The following is a 19,929-nucleotide window of genomic DNA, read 5'->3' on the forward strand; positions in this document are numbered from 1 at the left end:
ATGCTGTCCTCGTAAATTGAGTAGCTATGCTAGAAGGAGACTAGTAAGGAAGGCCACTGAGACACCTATGATTACTGAAAGATTTGATGCTGCCACCACCATGCTTTATGATGGGTATGTTTTTTTTTTTTTTACGTATGTCTAATCCAATCTGATGGTCTAAAAGCTCCTTCTTGTAGTTGAGCTAGGATGGTCTCACATGCCTTTGGGTTAACTGAAGTGGAGGTTTAAGTCTCCTTGCCATAAAGCTTTGAGCTGGTGAAGAACCTAGGCAACAGTCGTCGTATGCTTTTCCACCTCAGCCGCTGAAGCGTTTAACTCCTTCAGAGTAGTCAGTCAGTCTTGGTGGACTCCCTCACTAGTCTCCTTCCTTCACGGTCACCCAGTTTGTGAGGACAGCCTGCTCTAGGTAGATTTACACATGTGCCGTAGTTTGTTTTTATTTTGTTGCTGTTTTTGATGTTCAAAGACCTTTTTTGTACCCTATCTTGATGGTGTATTTGTAGTATTTGTTAAATTAGGTCAGTCACTTTAATGGAAAGTCACTTTCTTGTAAAAAAGCCAAATTAAATTGACCATGATTCCATTTAGAAAAGCAATCAAATGTGAAAACATACAAGTGGGGGGGGGTGTATTTTTTATAGGCAGTGTATATTGCTGTTCAGAACAGAACTGTGAACCATTAAGTTCAAGACTAGCTAGTACTGTGTTGACTCTTGTTGGAGCACATGCCTTATTCAATATCAATACTGGCATGATGATTAACAAACAATATAATATTGCGTAGCCCTAGAGCATAATGACGAAAGGCCCTGTTTGTCCACATAAAGACTGTGCATCGCTGTGTATCTGATGTAAGATACTTTTCTCTCTGGCCTGCCATCCATCATTCCTGCCATCACCACTGAGTATTAGATACACTCGCTAATGGGGCAGATTTTTCCATTTCAGATTCAGCACTGCTGTTTCCAGTTGGTTACAGACCACATTAGCATGTGGCCTCAAATAAATGTAGGTTGATTTGAAACTTCTGCTCCAGCTACATGCATTAAAACGACAGCTTCATATTAGAGGTTAATGAATCCTATTAACCTTGAATAAAATACACAACAAATATTCTCATGCAAAATATTCATAGAAACACATTTGAAAGAAAATAAACGAGCCCACAGTCAGGAAGTGTTTTCTGCGTTGCTGTCTGAGAAAGGAACATGACAGGCCTATGAGAAAGTGGTTTGAATCCATCCCCTTGAACTTATCTAATCATTCCATCTGGATCTGTTGCTCCAAGCGCTCTATCGCTAGTTCAGATGATCACAGACAATTGCCCACTTGTGATTGTTTGGAGGGAAAAAAAAACAGTATATCCCACCATATGATGCCACCCTGTTCCTCGTATCGCAGCCGAGCTGGGCGTGTCGTTGGACTGTGTGGCGACGCCAGCAGCAGCTGAGGAGCACTTGTGTTTGAGGGGCGCAGCACCATCATTAGCCGTAAGTGGCACTACGAAAACAGGCTGAGTTTGGCCACAGGCCCGCTCCACATGTTATTTACAGCAAACAAATCCTGTCCTCGTGCAAGGCAGCTGTAGCCATTGCAAATAAAGAACAATCCAAGGGCCCCTGTCGGGGATTGTCTGCGCCTATCACAAGCTCAGAAGCAAAAGAGCTTCCTTCTGCAGAGCTTTCACTTGTCGTTATTGCTTTACTGATGTCTTTGTTCTAGCCCTTCTCATTGTTGCGTCTAATGGAGTTTTCCATGCTAGCACCCCAGGAGTGTTGTGATGCCATAAGGGATGGAGGGGGGGCAGGTGTTATTCATGTGTCTCGCACAGGCGTGTGTGTGTGCCCTGAGGTCAGAGCGGGGATGAGGTAATGCCTTCTCCATAATCTCAGAGACCCACCCCCTCTGCCCCCAGCCATCCCGTCTGGCTGGTGCTGGTCTCCGGCTCTCCCTCTTCGACAGGACACTACATCACTGGCAACAATAGACTGCTAACATCTGCGCTGAGAGCCCTTCATGTACTAAGACTGCGCCATGAGGAGCTATTCTTCTAGAAGGACAAAGCCTGGCCATGTCACGCACTAAGCTGGCCATTGTCTTCTGTAGACTGGAGTTCGGGAGGGGTGCAAAGGGGGTGGGGGGGATGGATAGGCACCAAGGCATCTAGAGTCTTGAGAAATTTGCATTCAAAAACACCCATGCCCTCTACAGCTCTGAGAACGGTTTCACTCCCAAGATAAAAAGCGCACCTCTGGTAGGTCAGGCGAAGAATGATCTCTGGAGGATGGAGAAATAAATCATAGGTATGGTAAGAAAGACTGTACTATGCATTGTTCCATTAAGAGCTGTCTGGATGACCTTGTAGCCAAGCACACTTTCTTTAGCTGTAAAACATACTCAGTTCCTGCCTCTTCATTTCAAAACATGTGCGCTCATACAGAATATATCGACCTCATGCTGACAGCCCCATGCTCCTGACCAGTTGGCCATTACCCTTGTCAGTGGTGTGCAATTCATTCGCGATGCAAAATACGTTAAGTTCCCTCCTCCTTCAGACGGTCTTTGGAGAGACCGTTTGTGGGCGGCCTACTCCTCAGGGACCCTCCCAGTCCCTGTGGTCTAAACCCTCCATAACCTAATGAGGAAATTCACTGCCGACATCATCTTCTCAACCCCCCAAGCTGTCCTGTGTAAACAGCCTCCCTAATGTTGCAAATGTCCTGTCATAAATCTAAAAGACTCAAAAGCGGCAGAGATAAATAAATAAGTTCCATCGCGTATGTGCTCTATCAGTCCACAGTACGTGCCCAGCAGCAGTAACGATGGAGGGCCTGTGTCTAGAATAGGCTGTATTTGAGATACACTCCAGCTGCTAACCTTTCGCTATATGAAGACACATACAGTACAAACAACCACACAAAAACATGTGTGCACACCCACACACAGGCCTGCACACCCACATCCCTCAATTCTACCCGCAGCACCAACCCTTCAGAGCTCAAATAACCATTACAAACTCCTTTAGACACTCATTACGCTGTACCCCGCTGGCCACAATCTATGAAGTTTGTTTCAATTCTACTTTAACAAGGTCCTCTACTTGGAATGGTTGTAAAAGCTGGACTGTTTGTGAAGTAATTGTCTGTGCCCTGGCATAAGAAAAACTCGCCACAATAACCAAGCTACCAAGCTTCAAGAAAGCTTCCTAATGCAGCACCCAAAACGAAACAACTTCTAACACAAGGATGCACCCACATAATCCAGCAAGAAAATCCTTCATCCATTGTACTTTATTGACAGACCGCAAGACAATAATACATGGCAAGGAGGAGAGAATGGAGGAAAAGACCATTAGAGAAGTCTAAGTATGCTTTGATGGATGCTATGCACATCAGACATCCTAGCAGCCTCTAGCCTGACGACCTCCGAGGGAGCTTGTGAAGATTAATCTCTCTCTCTCCAACTCTCGCCTATGTCATTAACTGACAGCTCCGCAGGACAGAAAAGGGAAACCAGCAACCAAGTTTGCAGTGCCTTCCCCACCTACCTGCTCCTCACTTCCATATTTCCCTTTGGATTTTCCTGCGATTTTGTATTTGCAGAAGAATCATTCCGATATGATCAAATGAGCTTTAGTCCTCTACGGGCTGCGGTTCCCACTAAAGCTCATGGTTTTTCTAGTGATACATTACAGTGTACTGAGCCCGGCGTGCTTCACTCGCGGTATTATGATGTTGTGGAATAATAAAAGTATGAAACAGGGGATCTTACCTAAGTATCAACCAGTTGAAGATGGATGGATAACAGGCAGCAGGCAGCCCAACAGATGGGGGGAAAAAAAAAGAAGAAGCAGAACGTTAGTTAGAGTACATAACAAATAAGAAAAAAGACTGTACTCATGCAGCACCTGATGGGTAGAAAGTGTAGCTGGAATGTAGACAGCCTTTATGAAGACATTTCTTTGTTATCGGGTGTTGGTACTGAAGTTCACTCATGCTTTTAGAAAGACATGAAGTCTACAGCATAATAGCATCCCACTTGAAGGAAAACACACACACACACACACACACACACTTCAGCGTGACAGAACACCTTCGAAAAAACGGTAGCGGCCACAGATGCCCAGGGTAGAAGTCCGAGGATTAGGCCACATGTTCCTACAATGGGCAACCAAGTGTGAAATTAATAGAGCCAAAGGGGAGTGAGTTAAGCCATATTCAGTTTCTCCTCAATACCTGCCACGGGCTTTCTTTTTGTCTTGGCAGTCACCTGCAATCACTCTGCACCACTACACTCTAATACGATGCACATAGCTAAGAGCGATACGCTAAAGCCAGCCACCTCTATAGCTATCCCCCCAAAAAAACAATCTGCGAAAGTGAAATGTTGCTATCGATCATTGTTTACCTTCATACAGCTTACAGACGCTAAAAGTAGCTTTCAGTCAACGGAACCGCTTTCAGACAGCCCAAAAAGGCAGCTTGTCATAGCCCAGTGGGCCAGAATAGATGTGTACAAGCTATCTGTACATGTGATATGGTGCCAGATTAATGGTGGAAGATCAAAACAAGAACTTTGCTTCAGTGTTTCCTGGTACTTGATTCACAGGTCATTGCTTGGTCTAAAGGTGTCTGCACAAGGTATGGATATATGGATGACATAGGTTTTATGGCTGCTTTTTGGCTGCCAAGGCATAATTCAGCCCTAACTTCCGTTATTTTGTACACTATTCCATTTTAAGTGAGGTAAATAATCTGTATATTAGCCCTGCCTTACTTCTGTGTGTCTTTGTTCTTTGTTTATATTCCCCATGCTTTTGTCTAAGCGCTTCTATGTTTATGTTTTGGTCTTTGTCACAGTCCCTAGCACCGCCTCATTATCAGTGGCCCCATCTTTGTCTACTCTGTGGCCCCGCCCTCTCATCAGTACTCCCAAGTGTTCTCTGTTTCTTCTTAAGTTTGTTATCTGATGTGTTGTCAGTGTGGCAGACCTTGAGTCACACTTGTGACTCAGTCTGAACAGCCGGATCAGAACTCATAAGACCTTTACGTCAATCCAACTCAACATTCACTGAGCAGAAGGGAAAATAGACATCAGAGGTAAGGGAGGTTTTCAGTGGAGGGATCGCAAGGTAACAGGCTTCATAAATATTTGGGGTGATTTCTCTGTTCAAACACATTTAGAAGACATATTGTAACCATTTCATGTTTATAGAAATCTCTATAAAAAAAATAAAAATAATAATAAAAAAAGTAAGAAAGATGCGTCTTCAACTTCAAAGGACAATAAAAAGCTTAAATGTTGCAAGAAACCAAGGCACAAACCAAAGAAGTGGCCATGGCCAGATAAAGTGCCCTTTTTTCAGCGAGCTTAAATGCATTCTCGGTGATGAGCCCCGCTGAGCGCATGAACTGTTTAGACGAATGCCGGATACAGGTCACATTAAACAGTGTGAACAGCCTAAAAAAAAAAAAAACAACGGATTTGATAAGGACCACTTTACCTGCTGTGTGATCAGAGCCGTAGACTACCCATGTGTTTTCGGTCCCTCCTTGTTGAGCATTGTTCATGCTGGTGTTTTGGTTACGGTTGGTTTACATGGTTACGGGGTTGTGTTTTGCCCTTCCTGTTTAGACTGTTCTCAGCTTGCTCATGCATTCATCAGTTGTTGATGTTTTTTAGTTCTGCTTTGTTTTGAAATCCTATTTTGTGTTTCATTAAGGATTACTTTATCCACCATGTTTCTGCTCATCGTCTTTTTATTACTGATGATGGTTGTGTAAATACAAACTGCTCACACTCCAGCCTCCTCGTCTGTTCAGTCTGACTCAACGTTACATGCAAGAAAATAACCCAAGAAAAATGAATGATACACATGTATGTGATTCAACCAAACACTCACGCACAGTGTTTGATGGCCTATTAAGGGCAAGTACAGCAATAATGAATAACAAATGATTAGGGATGTACAAATACTGTGTCAGCATCATATTGCATCACAACATTACTGTATTGGTACTAGCTTATTAGCTTGTGATCAGTGTGCTAACTTGGGGCTATAGAGTTAGTCTGGGATAAAGCACAGCTCCTGTTTCAAATACTGATAGAGATTGTATCATTTTGGATGCTCTAATGGATGCTTTGGCACCCAAAATGTCCCAACTTCAGACACCACTGTATTCTTGCATCAATATCTGAATTCAGAATCATGTTAATCATTGCTCCCCTTTTTTTGTTCCATTATGTATTAAGTCTGAGTCAGCATGAAGACAGCATGCACCAGTGACATTCACATCACGTGAAGAGCACAGATCTCCACGGCTCATCCTTCTAATTCTGGTCCTCACTAGTCAGCTTTGATCTTTGTCTGAAACAGCACTCAAAGAGTGACCAAACTTCGACCATGTGTTCCCATTTGCATAGCATTATGGTCTGATACAAGCTCAAGAAAGGGGATGTTATCGGAACAGCATTCATCCACGAGGCCCGCTATCATGCACCATGCATCATGAAATGCAGCCGCACAGGACTTGATGAAATGCTGCAATGTCAACCCACCTGATCAGATTTTCCGATTCAGCCGATATGCAAAGGTGGGCGCGTTTTCACAGAGTTGGCCGTATTAATCAGTGGCCGCAGCTACCTCCGCTGTTTCATCTGCTGTTTCTCATTACCTGTTGCTCTTCGCCTCCTTTAATGTTATAATGAAGAGCGTGCTGTTCCAAAAAGCTGCATATTCATGCCTCTTTTCATGTGTACATCACAGATGCAGTGTACCTACTCTGATCCCACTGCAGGTTCAGCAAGCAAAACACTTGTCCTTATTCAGCACGTCTCCAGCGCCCCGCTTTATTAGCACTGGCACGTGGTGGATTTATAGCGCTACAGCTCCTCTGTCTGCTCTGAATTAATCGGAGCCATTGCTCTCAATTACACACGCTGAACCAAGTTCTATATGACTGGCTCGCGAGAATGATGCTGAGATCTGCTTACCGAACCACGTCTGAATAGGGTATGCCTGTCTGGCCAGGGAGGACTTAATGAATATTGTAGGTAAACATGCAGAAACGTTCAGCCAAGGTTGACACATAGCCGATTCAATTTGGAAGTGGATATAATAGAATATGATGTTTAAAAATTCAAGAGCTTTGCAAAACTGTAATTGCTGTAAAGTGCTTGCGAGTGGAGTGCAAACGCTCTCGTACAGTTTCGAGAAAGAGACAGAAGAAGAGGGTGGGCTGTCATAGCCACCTCTCACCTGTCAAAACTAATTAGGCACTGATACCAAGACCTCTTTGACTGGGCAAGCCGCTGTGATTCCAAATTAATCGGGCACCGCTGACTGCAGTTTACCATACTTTTGTTCTTCTTGCCTTTTCTGTAAGCGTTAGACAGTACATAACATTTTCAGATGCAACTCTTCTCCTTAGTTCCTCTTCAGACAATCCAATTAAAAGCATTTAACACATCAGTGGAGTAAAGTGTCGTCTAAGCAGCTCTAAATCCAGCCGAAAAAAAAGGGGAAAAACAACAACCGGCAGAGCGCACTCGTTTCCGTTTATTTAGGTGAGGCCTAATTCTTGACTGCGAGCCATAAAGAGTTCAACTAATTTGGGAATATTATTTGTAATTCAGCGAGCTAGATCTGATATGCAGATAATTACAGATTCACCTCATTAGCAGTTTGGATGAGGGTGGCTGTAAAGGTAGCTGGAGCAAATATCATGCATTCCTGTGGTGGAATACTTTTAACATAAGCAAGTTTTTTTTGGCCAGAGTTTGCAGTAACTCTGCTTGACGTAAAGGTTGTCCAAGGGTTACACAGCCTGATTAAAATCACATAATTTCTTCTGCTCTGCTGATCTGAACCAAGGAGTGCGCCTACAGACAGATTTATTATCAGCAAAAAAAAATATCGAGCAACAAGGGGGTTCCTCAGACTCCTCAAAGACTGTGTTTACTATTTAAATATTGATTTTACCTAATATCCATATGGGGGTGGGAATGCTGGTGGGAGTGAACGGGATGTGGTGGTGGTGGTGGAGGGGGGGGGGCATAAAAATATTGTGAATAGCAGCAGATAGTGAAAGCACATGAAGGGGGGCTTTGAGATACACGTCCCTGTGGTCTTTAAAGACGCTGTGTGTAGTAGCAAGGTTCAGCAGTTCAACCTCTGCCTGAGATGTACAACACGGGTGTCGTGACTCTCAGTCTGGACGCCCGACGGTGAGGCAGTGGGAGAAAGACAAGGATTATTCATTGGAGCTTGCATCAGAGGAGCATGCACACAACTGAGCAGCACGTCTGTCTGAAGCAGTGATGACGATGTTGAGCGGATGTGAACAGAAGCAGCATTTCAGTACCTTCCGCTAAGAGCGGGCGACGAGGTACAAACAAAAAATCATGAAACATGAATTGCAGATTGAAGATTGATTGTGATATTTAATTTTTCGGGGGCTTGCGAACAAGGTGGAACGGACAAAATACATCAGCGAGACAGCAGTGACACTTTTAAAGTAGGCTATGAAAAACTGAGCGCATTGGGACTTGCTCACTTTGCAAAAAAAAGGCACAATTTAACAAGAAGCAGGAGGAAAAGAAATCATGGTCGTTCTTTATTTATTGCAGATAGCACAAATGCAAAGGTACAGAACCAGGATTAGGGTTATGTTTTGGGTTGAGATTAAGGTTAAGCTTATGGAAAACATTCGTTAATGTGTGCATTCAGAAGATCTAGGATGCATCGACAGTGCTACAGTTGGAGGGGTTTTCCCAATGTTTTCCAATTCATTCATTTCTAATTCCCACCCACTAACGATCAAGCAATGCTACCAGCGCTGAGAGGGTGATGGTTAGTACATGCTTACTCTGAGAAACAACAAGCCCCATAGCATCTTATCAACATGCTACATGGAGAAGAAAGCAAAGTGCCAATTCTATTGGAGATGTCAACTTACAGATGCCTGCTTTGGCTAGCATCGTGCTGAGTGATAGGGGAGGGGGAGGTACATCCTACCCGCCCAGACAGAGTGAGGCTAATCCTGCTCTGTTGGACTACCAGCCATGAAAAGCTGTGGCCACCAACAACTGGTAAAAACACATTGTTGGTGTCACGCAAAACCTTTTTTGTGGAGCAACAGAAATGCTCCACAATTACTTTTTAAATGTACACATTTTATTCGTAACCTGTAATGTTGAGGCTGACGTCCAATAAGATTCTTGTTGCTGATGCATTTGCAGGATACATGTTTACTGTTCTAGACATACTAGCAATACTCAGAAAGTGCATTATGGTGCAGTGTATCAACAATGATAACATGACACATACTTGTCTAACCCTGAGTGCCATCACCAAGTGTTAGTGTTGCTTCTATTCATGTTGGCTGAGAGTTTTTCAACTGTGTTAAATAATAATAATATTTTTAGGAAAAACACTAAGAAAAAAACCAACAAAGCTATATGTCATCTTACTTTGCTCCTAACCATTTTTGTCCAACTCCAATAGACACAGCCACAGAGACACACCCGCACAGTGGCGATCAATAGCCATCATCAAGTGCAATTTGATGTTGTGTGGATGGAATCATTGGCAAACAGAATGTAGATGGAAGGAAAATGAAAGGGGGAAATAAAAGCACATAAAAACAAAGGCAAACACACAGATAAGTGAGCCGAACCGAGCACTGATGTTCTTTCCTTAGCGGTGGCTCCGGATCTATCCACACATGCAGGCATTTGCTGAATGTAAATACTGACTAGCCAAAGACTCATGGAGTGGAGCCAGCGCCAATTCCTCTGTGAGCTCAAGCTCACGGCTCCACCATCTAAAAAGGGCCCCGTCACTGCTGATGGCTCTGTCCTGAAGTCCGGCCTACATGTCACAGCTGGTGCATAACAAACCGCTACTCTTCTGAGAGAGGAGAAATACTGTACCCCTGTCAAACACAGCACACTATTCCTTCAACTAACATTCCAAATTATAAGCCGGTGCAGGATAAGCCGTTCCCTGCATGAAAGGCAGAGTCTGCAAAACTCCAGGTTATTCTAAGAGGAAGGCTAAGAGGAAAAGGCAAAACTGTTGAACTGTTCCGCCCGTTGTGCAGTGGGGGCGGAGTAAAAGCAGGATCTTTGTGGCAGGCAATTAGGGCTCCAGCACAAAAAGAGGGAACTGCAACACACCTCACTGATAAAAAGGTCACAGCATATCCAATTACGGGTGACATTTTCCATTAGAACTCTCTAAGATGGGTGACGGGGGCTTCTCTGGGACTGGCGTATTGCTTAATCTGAGCACGCTTTAAAAAGCAGTAAGGGCCACGTTGTGTGTCAAACGCACACATCCATCACCACACACCCAGGCTGCTGTATTTTTACAGGTAATTAAACCAGAGGCTAGTCTGCTGTTCTGCTGCTCTGATATCACTAACCCATAATCCAAAACAGCCACTGTTATGATAGGAGGATAACATAACAACCAGACGGCCATCTCTGGAGAGATCCAGAATCGGAAAGTGCACAGGTAAGGTCTTTAGCTGATCAAGATCTACTGCTGTATATAATTTAGCCAGTGCAGAGGCAAACAGATGCAACAATGTGCGCTTTGAGCTCGACTGGACTGTGGCCAATGGCTGAGGGAGGAGATCCATACAAATCATTTGTTTTGATTATTCATCCCCGCACTGTTTCACCTGATGGATTGGCCCCAGCCTTCCGAACAGCCGCTCTTTCAATACTCCTTAACAATTTCCACAGAAGGCCAAGGCGCAGGGGCTGATGACAGTTATGCCATTCTTTCATCCGGGAAAATGATCCACACACACACACATTTGAGGGTCACAAGCACACCGGGAGCAGATGGGAAGCAAGGGCTCTTTCCCTGGTGTTGCAAATATAGAGCAACCTCACGGCCTAAACCTATAAAGCACATGAAATGGACAGTGGCGAAGCAGCCAGGTTTTCAGACAGGCTTCTCCACAGAGGATTGTATGCTGGAGAGGAACTTCAGCTCTCTTCACTTCGCCCTGCCGGCTCTCGGGGCTAGAAATGCTGTCCACACTCGAGTGGGCCCTTAATTACATGCTGTACTGAATTCCACATTCACATTCGGCCATCCGCGGGCAGACAGCCCCCGTACGCAATTGCAACGATTCCCCGGGTTTAATTGCCACGCAGGCCATGTAGCCATGCCTGCAGAACAACCGCCGAAGAATAATATCGATTCCACGGCTGCATGCGAAGCCAGACATGCAGCAAATGGATCAAGAACGGCACGAGGCCTTCAGCCAGTCTCGGTCTACTGAGCGTTAGAAGTACGATTCTTTATGTACATGATAAAGCGAAAGGAGTGCTGAGCAACACGTCGGTCACTGTGTGTGCTCAATGATGTGGTATAAAGCTGCCTTGAGTCTCCACTAACAATTCATGAGGCCTTTTATTCAGCTGGCATTGCGGGCCATATACCACATCTAAGCATGCCATGCTTCAAAGGTCTTTTCTTTCCAGAAAATGGCAGCGATCTGTTCTAGCAGTTTTCAAATCGGAGACAATCATGCTGACAAGCTGCCCTTTCAAGAAACATACGGGTATGGTGCCTCTCGAGAGAAAACTGCAATGATAATGTCTAAAAAAAAAATGGCCGTAAGTAAATACTGCACATGGACTGCATCAGCGGTTGACAAGAGAATTACATTTAAAGCTTTTTTACAATTTATAAATAAATGTACACAATTTGTTAGAACAATTAGTGCTGGTAAGCAGACAGGCCCTTCGGCAACCTGGGTGAGCTGACCCTCCAATGACCCTTGGTCTCTGTTCTGTTCAGCACTTTAGAAGATCTTCTACCATGGAGACAAAAGGGAGGGGGCGGCAAGAGAAAGGGATGTATCCCCACATGCAAGCGCACACACACACACACACACACACAATCTTCCACGCTACCACACTCCGCTGATAAATTGATGGGATAAAGGTTAAGCATGACACAGTTAATGCTCCTGGGAACTGTTTCACCTCTCTGGTGTCTTTATTTGTTATCATAAAATAATGTGTTTTAGGAGGAGAAACCTTGGCCATGGAGAGAACCATTTAACATACCAGAGTGCTCTGTCTGGAGACGGAAAGCACCTAGCACTGTTTCTTGTTTCTTTGTGCCAAATCTCCTACCCATATTGGTGAGCACACTCTATGAGAGGTGTAGCTTTAAAATGGCAGATGATTATGGGGGCGACGTATACCCGCTGTAACGTGGAAATACTTCTCTGCAGAGAGCACTGTTCAGCCGATCCAGAACCACTGAACACAAACCGACTGAATATAGCAGGGGCAGAAGAATGAGCAGCCCAGAAATCAAGACAGTCTTTCTAAATCCAGCGAAAAACCCCTTTAGCTGCATCTTAAGATGTAAAAAAAAAAAGTAAGCTTTAAAATGCAATTAGATGGGGAGTGCACAGCCTGCATATTTCAAACAACTCCCTCATATCAGGCTAGCTTGCTGGAATGTTAAAGCAGTCTAGACAGAGGTTGGGAAACGTCGGCTTTTAGAGTGCCTGAAGATAACCAGTAGTATCTCCGGCTCCTAACCTCCAACTTAAAGTATCTGGTTCTGACTTCACATGTCTGGGCTTTAGCAGAAGAAGGTCCGAGGGCTGCATGCTTGAGCTGCACAATATGGTGCAAAACATCATATTGCATTCTGCTACCTACAAAAACTTCATATTTCCAAAAGAGCAACTTTACAGGAGAAGGAAAAAAGCCTTCTTTTAATGGAAGTCAATGTGAAAAGCTTTTGATCCAGGTAATTTTGAAGCATATTCTAACTTGGATGCAATGGAAAGAACAACTACCAGATTTATATTGTCAAAAACTGAAAAACAGCAAAAATATACAAGGTTTTGTTCCAACAGCAAAGATATTAAAACCAAATAACTAAGCCTTAGGGCCCTATCTTACACCTTGCGGAAGGTGCGTTGCGATGCTCATTGCTATCTTACACACCTCCAACAGTCTATTTTCACGCCTTCTGACTGCGGCGTTTAAATAGCAACAATGCTTGAGAATATATCTACGCTGATGAGTGTGGTGGTCTTGAAATGAGATGTGTTCTGGTAAATTTCTGGCGTACTGCTATCTTGGCAACGGTAAACACAGGTGCGCCACTGACTGAAAACAATCTATGCAGACGTCAACAGTCTGGCGCTCATTGTTATCTTGACCCCCACTTTGCGCCACTGAAATAGCAATCCGCCAAATTCAGACCACACCTGGGTCTTAAAGGGAATGGCAAATGACGCGCTTTGCGCCCAAAACACACCCATTATTAATTAAGAGACTTAGTACTTGCCTTACGAGAGCAAAGACACACTGACACGTCCTAAATCAAGCTGTGCGGCGCACGGTTGACGGCTCGCCTTAACATTGCTAAAATAGGGCCCTTAAATGTGCCAAGGTTAAAGAATGGCCTTAACTATTTTGATGACTTCGGTCTGTTGGATCATGTGAATGCCTAGATTTACCAAAACATCCACAGTACAATCATGAAGCAATGTCTGATGTTTGTCAGGATACTGAAATAGTCATCTACAATGTGACACGCTGTAAAGGGTAAATGACGCCATGATGATTAAGAAATGCTATACTGTGCAGTCCTGCTGCCCACATCCTAACTCCAGGTCTCCAAACCATGCGGTCACAGAGTCCCGCGACTGGAGAAATGATCAGGGAAGTCTCGTTTGAAGTTCCTAGGCCACTGGAGCAGACGCATATTTTATTTCTCCATGTCATCTGCTAAAGTCTTCACACCACTGACGCGTTTATTCCAGTTAGGTTTTTCCATGATATAACCCGAGCCTGCAAGTGTCTAGGTCACGCTGAAACTGGGTAAGTGCACACAGCTGTGAACGACCAGCTACAGAGGAAATGTAAAAAACTACTCTACTACTCTTTACAGTATCCTAAAAAGATCAAACAGTCTGTCTGCTGCTGGCAGATTCTTACAATCTAATCCACCTCAGTAAAGAACTGACAGACCACATCACAAAGTCCAGCAGTGCAGGAACAATTCAATTACCAAAATACCTTATCTTAAAGTTTTGGAATTACTGCAGAACATCTCACAGGGCATCAGAACCTCTTTTTCGCATGTCTGGGCTCTATTCCATTTACAATCATTCATAAGTCTCCTCCTCCCACCTTAAGCCTGAATGCATACATAATGCTGATGGGATTTGAAAATCTCTCAAATAAACAGAATAAAAGGTTGATAGGATTCCCGTCAAAATATTCCTGGCAATTGTAAAAGGCATGGCATGGGTGTTTAATAAGCATCAGGATGAACAGTGCTGCAGGATTCCTGCGTGCACCTCCACAGAGCTATGCAAGCAGGGTTACCAATTCATTAGAGCAGAACTAAAACATCAATAGGGCTCACGACAGGAGCATGAAGGCATAATATTACCACGCAGCAGGCCCAAAAACACAGGTACTCTAATAATCATAAGCACATCCACATTCAACCTACGAGATCTGGGTTTGTTAAGGTATTGAATGTTTCTGAGCTGAAGAATGTAAACCATGTCAATCATGCTTTGTCTGATAACTGTAGCGGCGCCACTTGTTAACATTTGTACATCCCTGCATACAATCACTATTTGCAATGACCATATCCAACGGTTGTAGATTCCAGCAGGTTACCAAGGAGACCCTAAAATGAGTGGTCACAGTTGTTAAGGATAATAAGGAGGCATTATCATGATAATGCACCCAAACAGGGCTAGGCTTAAAGGAATGGTTCACTGAATAATCAAACGTACACATCATTCTTTCCCTTGCTGTAGTCGATCACTACAGGGCTAATACTTTTTGGGGAACTTAGATTTTTTACTACTTTTTCAGCTACAATTGGTTCAAAGATTCAGTGAAAAACAAAGGAGGCAAACCTTGGACACCTCTACTATAATTGCAGGAAAAATGAAAATCTGATAAATTAGATTTTTTTTATTCAACAGACTGAAGCATCCATTCATTCCTTTTCTAAACCTTTGCCCTACATTATACTTGCTTTATTTTTGTTTTGCTTTCACACTGAAAGCCAAACAATCTTTTTTTCAGTTGACATTCATCTGGCAAAAGCCTATCAGAGGAAAGGCAGCGAAGCCATGAAATATGAACACGGATAGCTTATAATCAGCCATCGTCTGGGGCGTAAATGAATAGCCGGAAATTGTGCAAATTAAAGACTGGTGAGTACTGAGCCATTCTGCCATGGGCTGTGGGTGAACTCACTCTCCCTCTCTCAAAATTTCAAAATGGCTGGAAAAGAAAGCATAGACCCGGGGGAGAGAGCCAGCGTCACACTTAACTTCCCACTCCAAGCTTCACAGGCTTGTTAAAATGGTCCACCAGGGCTCATAAATTAAGACAGGTCTTTTTATTTCTTTAGTAGAAGAAATGTAAAGCAAGAAGGTGGCACACTGTGCACTCTACAAAGAAAAAGCCCTGAGAAGGATCATTTACCATCACATTCTTCAGTGTGAAACCAATAAATGGCACCTTTAAGAGTTAGACAGACCTGCGGTTTGGTTAAAAAAAAAAAAATTAAAAAAAAACCTTGACCCAGGCACTGTGCTTTCTATGTGCTCTAAGGAATACATGGCCAGGTCTATGCTAGTCTAGTTTTCATAATCATAACTTAATGACAACATCTCAAAAATAATCCCAGATTTACTATGATGTTAAGAGCATGCCGATGACACCATTATTCTGTGTGCATGATATGTGGTGTTATCATGCCTTTCTCTGATGACGCTGATGTGAATGTAAATTTTATATTAGCTCACACAGGTAAGTCATCAACAAATTATGCACATAAGCCTTATTCAGATTGGATAAGTTTACCAAGCGCCCTTGATAAAATCTAATTTCCGCATCCAGACAGCAATAACATTACCCAAGGACGAGTGAGATTAGTACCTGAATGTTTGCATTACATTGTTAATGATCACATTCACAACGGTATTACTTCAGTTTGTGGCAAAGTTTGAGGCAAATTTCCAACAACAATTTGATTTCATTTTTGCTTTGTTATTCAGACATTTTTAGCAGCAGCCAAAAACCTTTTCTTTCTCCCAACACTGGGCCACATCTGCCTGGAAAAACACAGAGAATAAACCTGTTATTTATTACTTTCAATAAAATCCATACCTCTGATTCAGAGATTTCCAGTCCATTTTGGCACCCAAACAGGCACCGAGTGCTGGTTACTGATATGGATGGGTTCATTAGCATGCTGATTTTGATTGAGTTTTTCACTAAAGACATACAAAAAAAAATACAACAGCAGTAAGGAGAGAGCAGCACACTGAGCACTGGTCCTGTCCCTTATTTACTATGCTGCATGTTCGCAGACAACTGCGAAGCCATTGCTATCGCTTTAATGGACATTCCCCTTTAGCCAGTGCTTGGCATTGGGCATGGTGAGCTTTGGCTCATGTACAGTTTCTCCATTTTATTTGCAATTCTTTTCTACAGAGATTTTTACAGAGTTCATAGCGCTGGCTTGAAAGAATCAACCATCAGCAGAAGTTGAGCTTACAACAGTACAAAATTTAATACCATGCACATAACCATAATCACATTTTGACCAATCCATGCACCTTAGGCAGAAAAAGCTCTGCGGAGGAATATTGCTTTCTCCAACTTGTGCCAGTAAATGAAATCTGTTAGAACTGTGGTTTGGTTACAAAAAAAACACCACAAAAAATGCTTCACCCCAGCAGAGTGTTCTCTGAGAAACCCTAAGGAATACATCACCAGGTCAATGCTAGTCTAGTTTGCCATTAATCTAATATCATAACGACCTACAGATAGAGCTGACGTGATCATGTATCAGCAAATAGCTTTTAAATCAAGATTTCACACTAAGCACATAGCCATAATGAAATTTGTCACTCAAATGGAGTAGATGTGTCAAAGTTAGATGGACCACAGCGTAACCTGAAGGTCCCACGTTCCTAATGTGGCTGAGGATAGTCTCCCCTCTAATGCTTTTACTTTCTGGCACATTTTCTCCAAAAGCTAAAACAATGTGTCTGGCAGCTGGGGGTCTCAAGTACAGCACTCCATTTCCACTAACGCTATGTATAGCCACTTGGGCTATGTATAGAGTATAATGAAGCCAGCAGCACACAGCTGTCTAGACCAAAAAAAAAAAAAAAAAAGAACTTAATGGAATAGGACATATATGTGGTAAAACCAGACACTAGTAATGTAATTTTAGCTTTGAGACTTGTTAAAGAAAAAAGACGCAGAAAAATTGAGAATTTTGTGCAGGTTTTCTCGAGCATGACTGACGTTTCCCTTTGTGGATTTTAACACAGAGCTAAATGAGAAGGGCTTGTTTTAATCTGTGTTTTCTGTGTTTCTATATCCTACAACATGAAGTCAGATTTGTATGTGGACTGTAATACTGAACAAATAAGGGGTCTAGCATTGTTGGGCCTGGCACTTAATTACCACATGAAAAAAAGGACCAGCAACAGCAGAACACAGTGTTCTAGGTCGAATGAAAAATTAAAAAAATGTGGAAACAAGGAAATATTTTTGCATTCATAACGTCCATCTCTGGGTGAAAATGATAACATGGTTCTGCTGATAGATAACAAACTTGATAAACTGCAGAGATGCTTGAGACTGTTTTAAATGAACAGTTCAAACTACACAAATTGCTTCCAAAATCCACTCTGGACTCCCTTTGGTGTTGTTTAAAAAAAAGAAGAAGAAAACAGTTCAACCAAAACCAGTCATTTCAGATCTGTAAGACATTCTTAGCATTCTTAGAATTCATTCATCAATTGTTAGGGATGTCCCGACCCAATTATTCTGCTCTCTAATCAAATTTCTTAATCGATTCTCTTAATGCTGAGTATCAGCCGATAACGATCTGATCTTTAGTTCAGATAAGATGTAGTTATTTTAGCAGCAGTTTCTAGAATAAGACATTCCAGACTGATTGATTTCATTTCGTTTACTTTTTTTAAAATGACAGTTTCATAGTGTGTTTAATATCTCTTAATCCAGTCTGACTCCCCTCCCTGACCATTCAGCACACAGTTCCTTTAAACCACTGGACTGACATCTGTTTGTTTGTCGACTAATGATATGAAATAACTGTTTTATAGTGTTAGAATGTGCTATGATTTGGGCTTCTATAGCTTTTGTGTGTATTAACATTAGCTTTAGCCTCCTCCCGGTTCTGTATGTGTTCTTCAGTGCTGGTTTAAAAACAAAGAACAAAGGCGTAAGGTTCTTGGGCCAGCACTTTAGCAATAGTTTTATAAAGTTTCAGATATTATGGTCTGTTTTCATGTTGCACTGTAAAACAGTTCCACTCTCAACTCTTATTTTTTAATGGACATATTTTTAATGTCCATTAATGGCGCCTTGAAGACACCAGATGGCCAAACCATGGTTTAAACAAAGATTTGGAAATTTGGACACTGGGACATCCCTAGGAAGTATATTAATGCTAATGTACATATCAACAAATGCTTGTGATCCTATGACGCATTTGTAAAATACGACACTGAATTTTGTAATCTAATACGACTAGTAGCTGAACAGAGCATTCTTCGGCGGTTGCTGGCAGTTGAAATACAAGTCTCTCAGGTTGCGTCCTTTATGAGGTTTCCAGAACGGACAGATGTAGCCATGGTAATCTATACCACTGATCACATTAGAGTGGCAATCCTTATATGTGAGTCCATTATGTTTCCTCCATAATTAGATTGGCTGTGTTTCTCTGGTCAGAGACAATAGAAAAGGCTGAAATGGTTTGGGATCAATAATAAGCTAACGAAAAACGTTATTCAATTATTGCCATGCTAATGCCCCCCGAATCTGATTTCAGCGAATGGGGGCTTCTGTAAATAATCCAGCTTTAGTAATCCCTCATTAGTGTGGAATTAGCATGGCTTACAAGTCTACAAGTTTTCCACTGATATGGTGCACTGAAAGTAGTGCTGGATGGGTACTGCGAACATCACTACATCTCGATACTGTATTTTCCATATTTAACACTGTATCAGATCATGTTAGAGTTTGCGTTAAGGAAGTTCAATGTATATTTATTCCTGGTTTTTATACATTTTATAATATGTAATGTTTAAATGTTAATGTATCAGCATCAGCAGACACTGTATGTATCTTTGTACATTTTGCTAGACTGTATCTGTTCATCAGTCTAAGCAATAAGCCACGCCACGTAAACCATAACAGCTAAATTACGCATGAATATAGCCCATCATGTTTGATGTTTGATACCCCTGCAGTGCTGTAGCTCTGAAGCAGATATGAGACCTTGGCATTTAAATTTCTCCATGTTAAAAGTTTGTTTTTCCTCTGTGTCTTTTCTCTACACCTAAAAAGAAAATGCGAGAGAGCCACTTGAACCACTGAAGTGCATATTAGATTCACACATTTGGAGCCTGAACTCCTGGGCTACTTCAAGGTCTTAATCTAAGGTTTCTCTGCTTTGTGCTTTGTTCCTAGAGCCAAAGGATGAAAAAAGGAGAGAATGAGACTGACTTTAAAGGGGCACAAAAGAAGGAGAATCGACAGGCTGCCAAGGTCAAGACCACAGCTGGAAAAAACACACTTCCACACAGGCGAGCACGAGCGTACACGCACAGCACAGATGACCACAGGCGGAGGAACGGGAGCACTAAAATAAGTTTGAATGTATTTGTACAGCAGCGTTGAGGAAAAGTTATCCTTGTGTTTGCAGAGTAGAGAGGTGATTCAGGATGGAGGAATGCTTTGTTGTTTTAGTGTGTTTTCAATTATGCGCATGCCCAATATGTGCAATATCCCCGCAGTATTACAGTAGCTGGGCCGGAGTTTGACTCAGCCTTTGATTCATGAGCATTGCGCCAT

At 42.6% G+C, this 19,929-nt stretch overlaps 1 protein-coding gene across 7 annotated transcripts in view; it reads right to left on the reverse strand.

Moving 5' to 3' along the window:
* The window catches only part of ncam1a (neural cell adhesion molecule 1a), a 237,194-nt gene that overhangs the window by 163,753 nt on the left and 53,512 nt on the right, over window positions 1–19,929 (reverse strand). For 6 of the 7 annotated variants that reach the window (XM_072661993.1, XM_072661991.1, XM_072661992.1 and 3 more), the window contains exon 1: window positions 5,507–5,580. The exons of the other annotated variant lie outside the window; for it this stretch is intronic. In XM_072661993.1, the coding sequence (XP_072518094.1) occupies window positions 5,507–5,573 (67 nt within the window). In that variant the 5' untranslated portion in view covers window positions 5,574–5,580. Of the gene's footprint in view, window positions 1–5,506; window positions 5,581–19,929 lie in introns of those variants that run through there. 7 annotated transcript variants of the gene reach the window in all.

This window comes from Salminus brasiliensis, chromosome 18 (assembly GCF_030463535.1).
Source record: "Salminus brasiliensis chromosome 18, fSalBra1.hap2, whole genome shotgun sequence".
NCBI classification, from domain to species: Eukaryota; Metazoa; Chordata; class Actinopteri; order Characiformes; family Bryconidae; genus Salminus; species Salminus brasiliensis.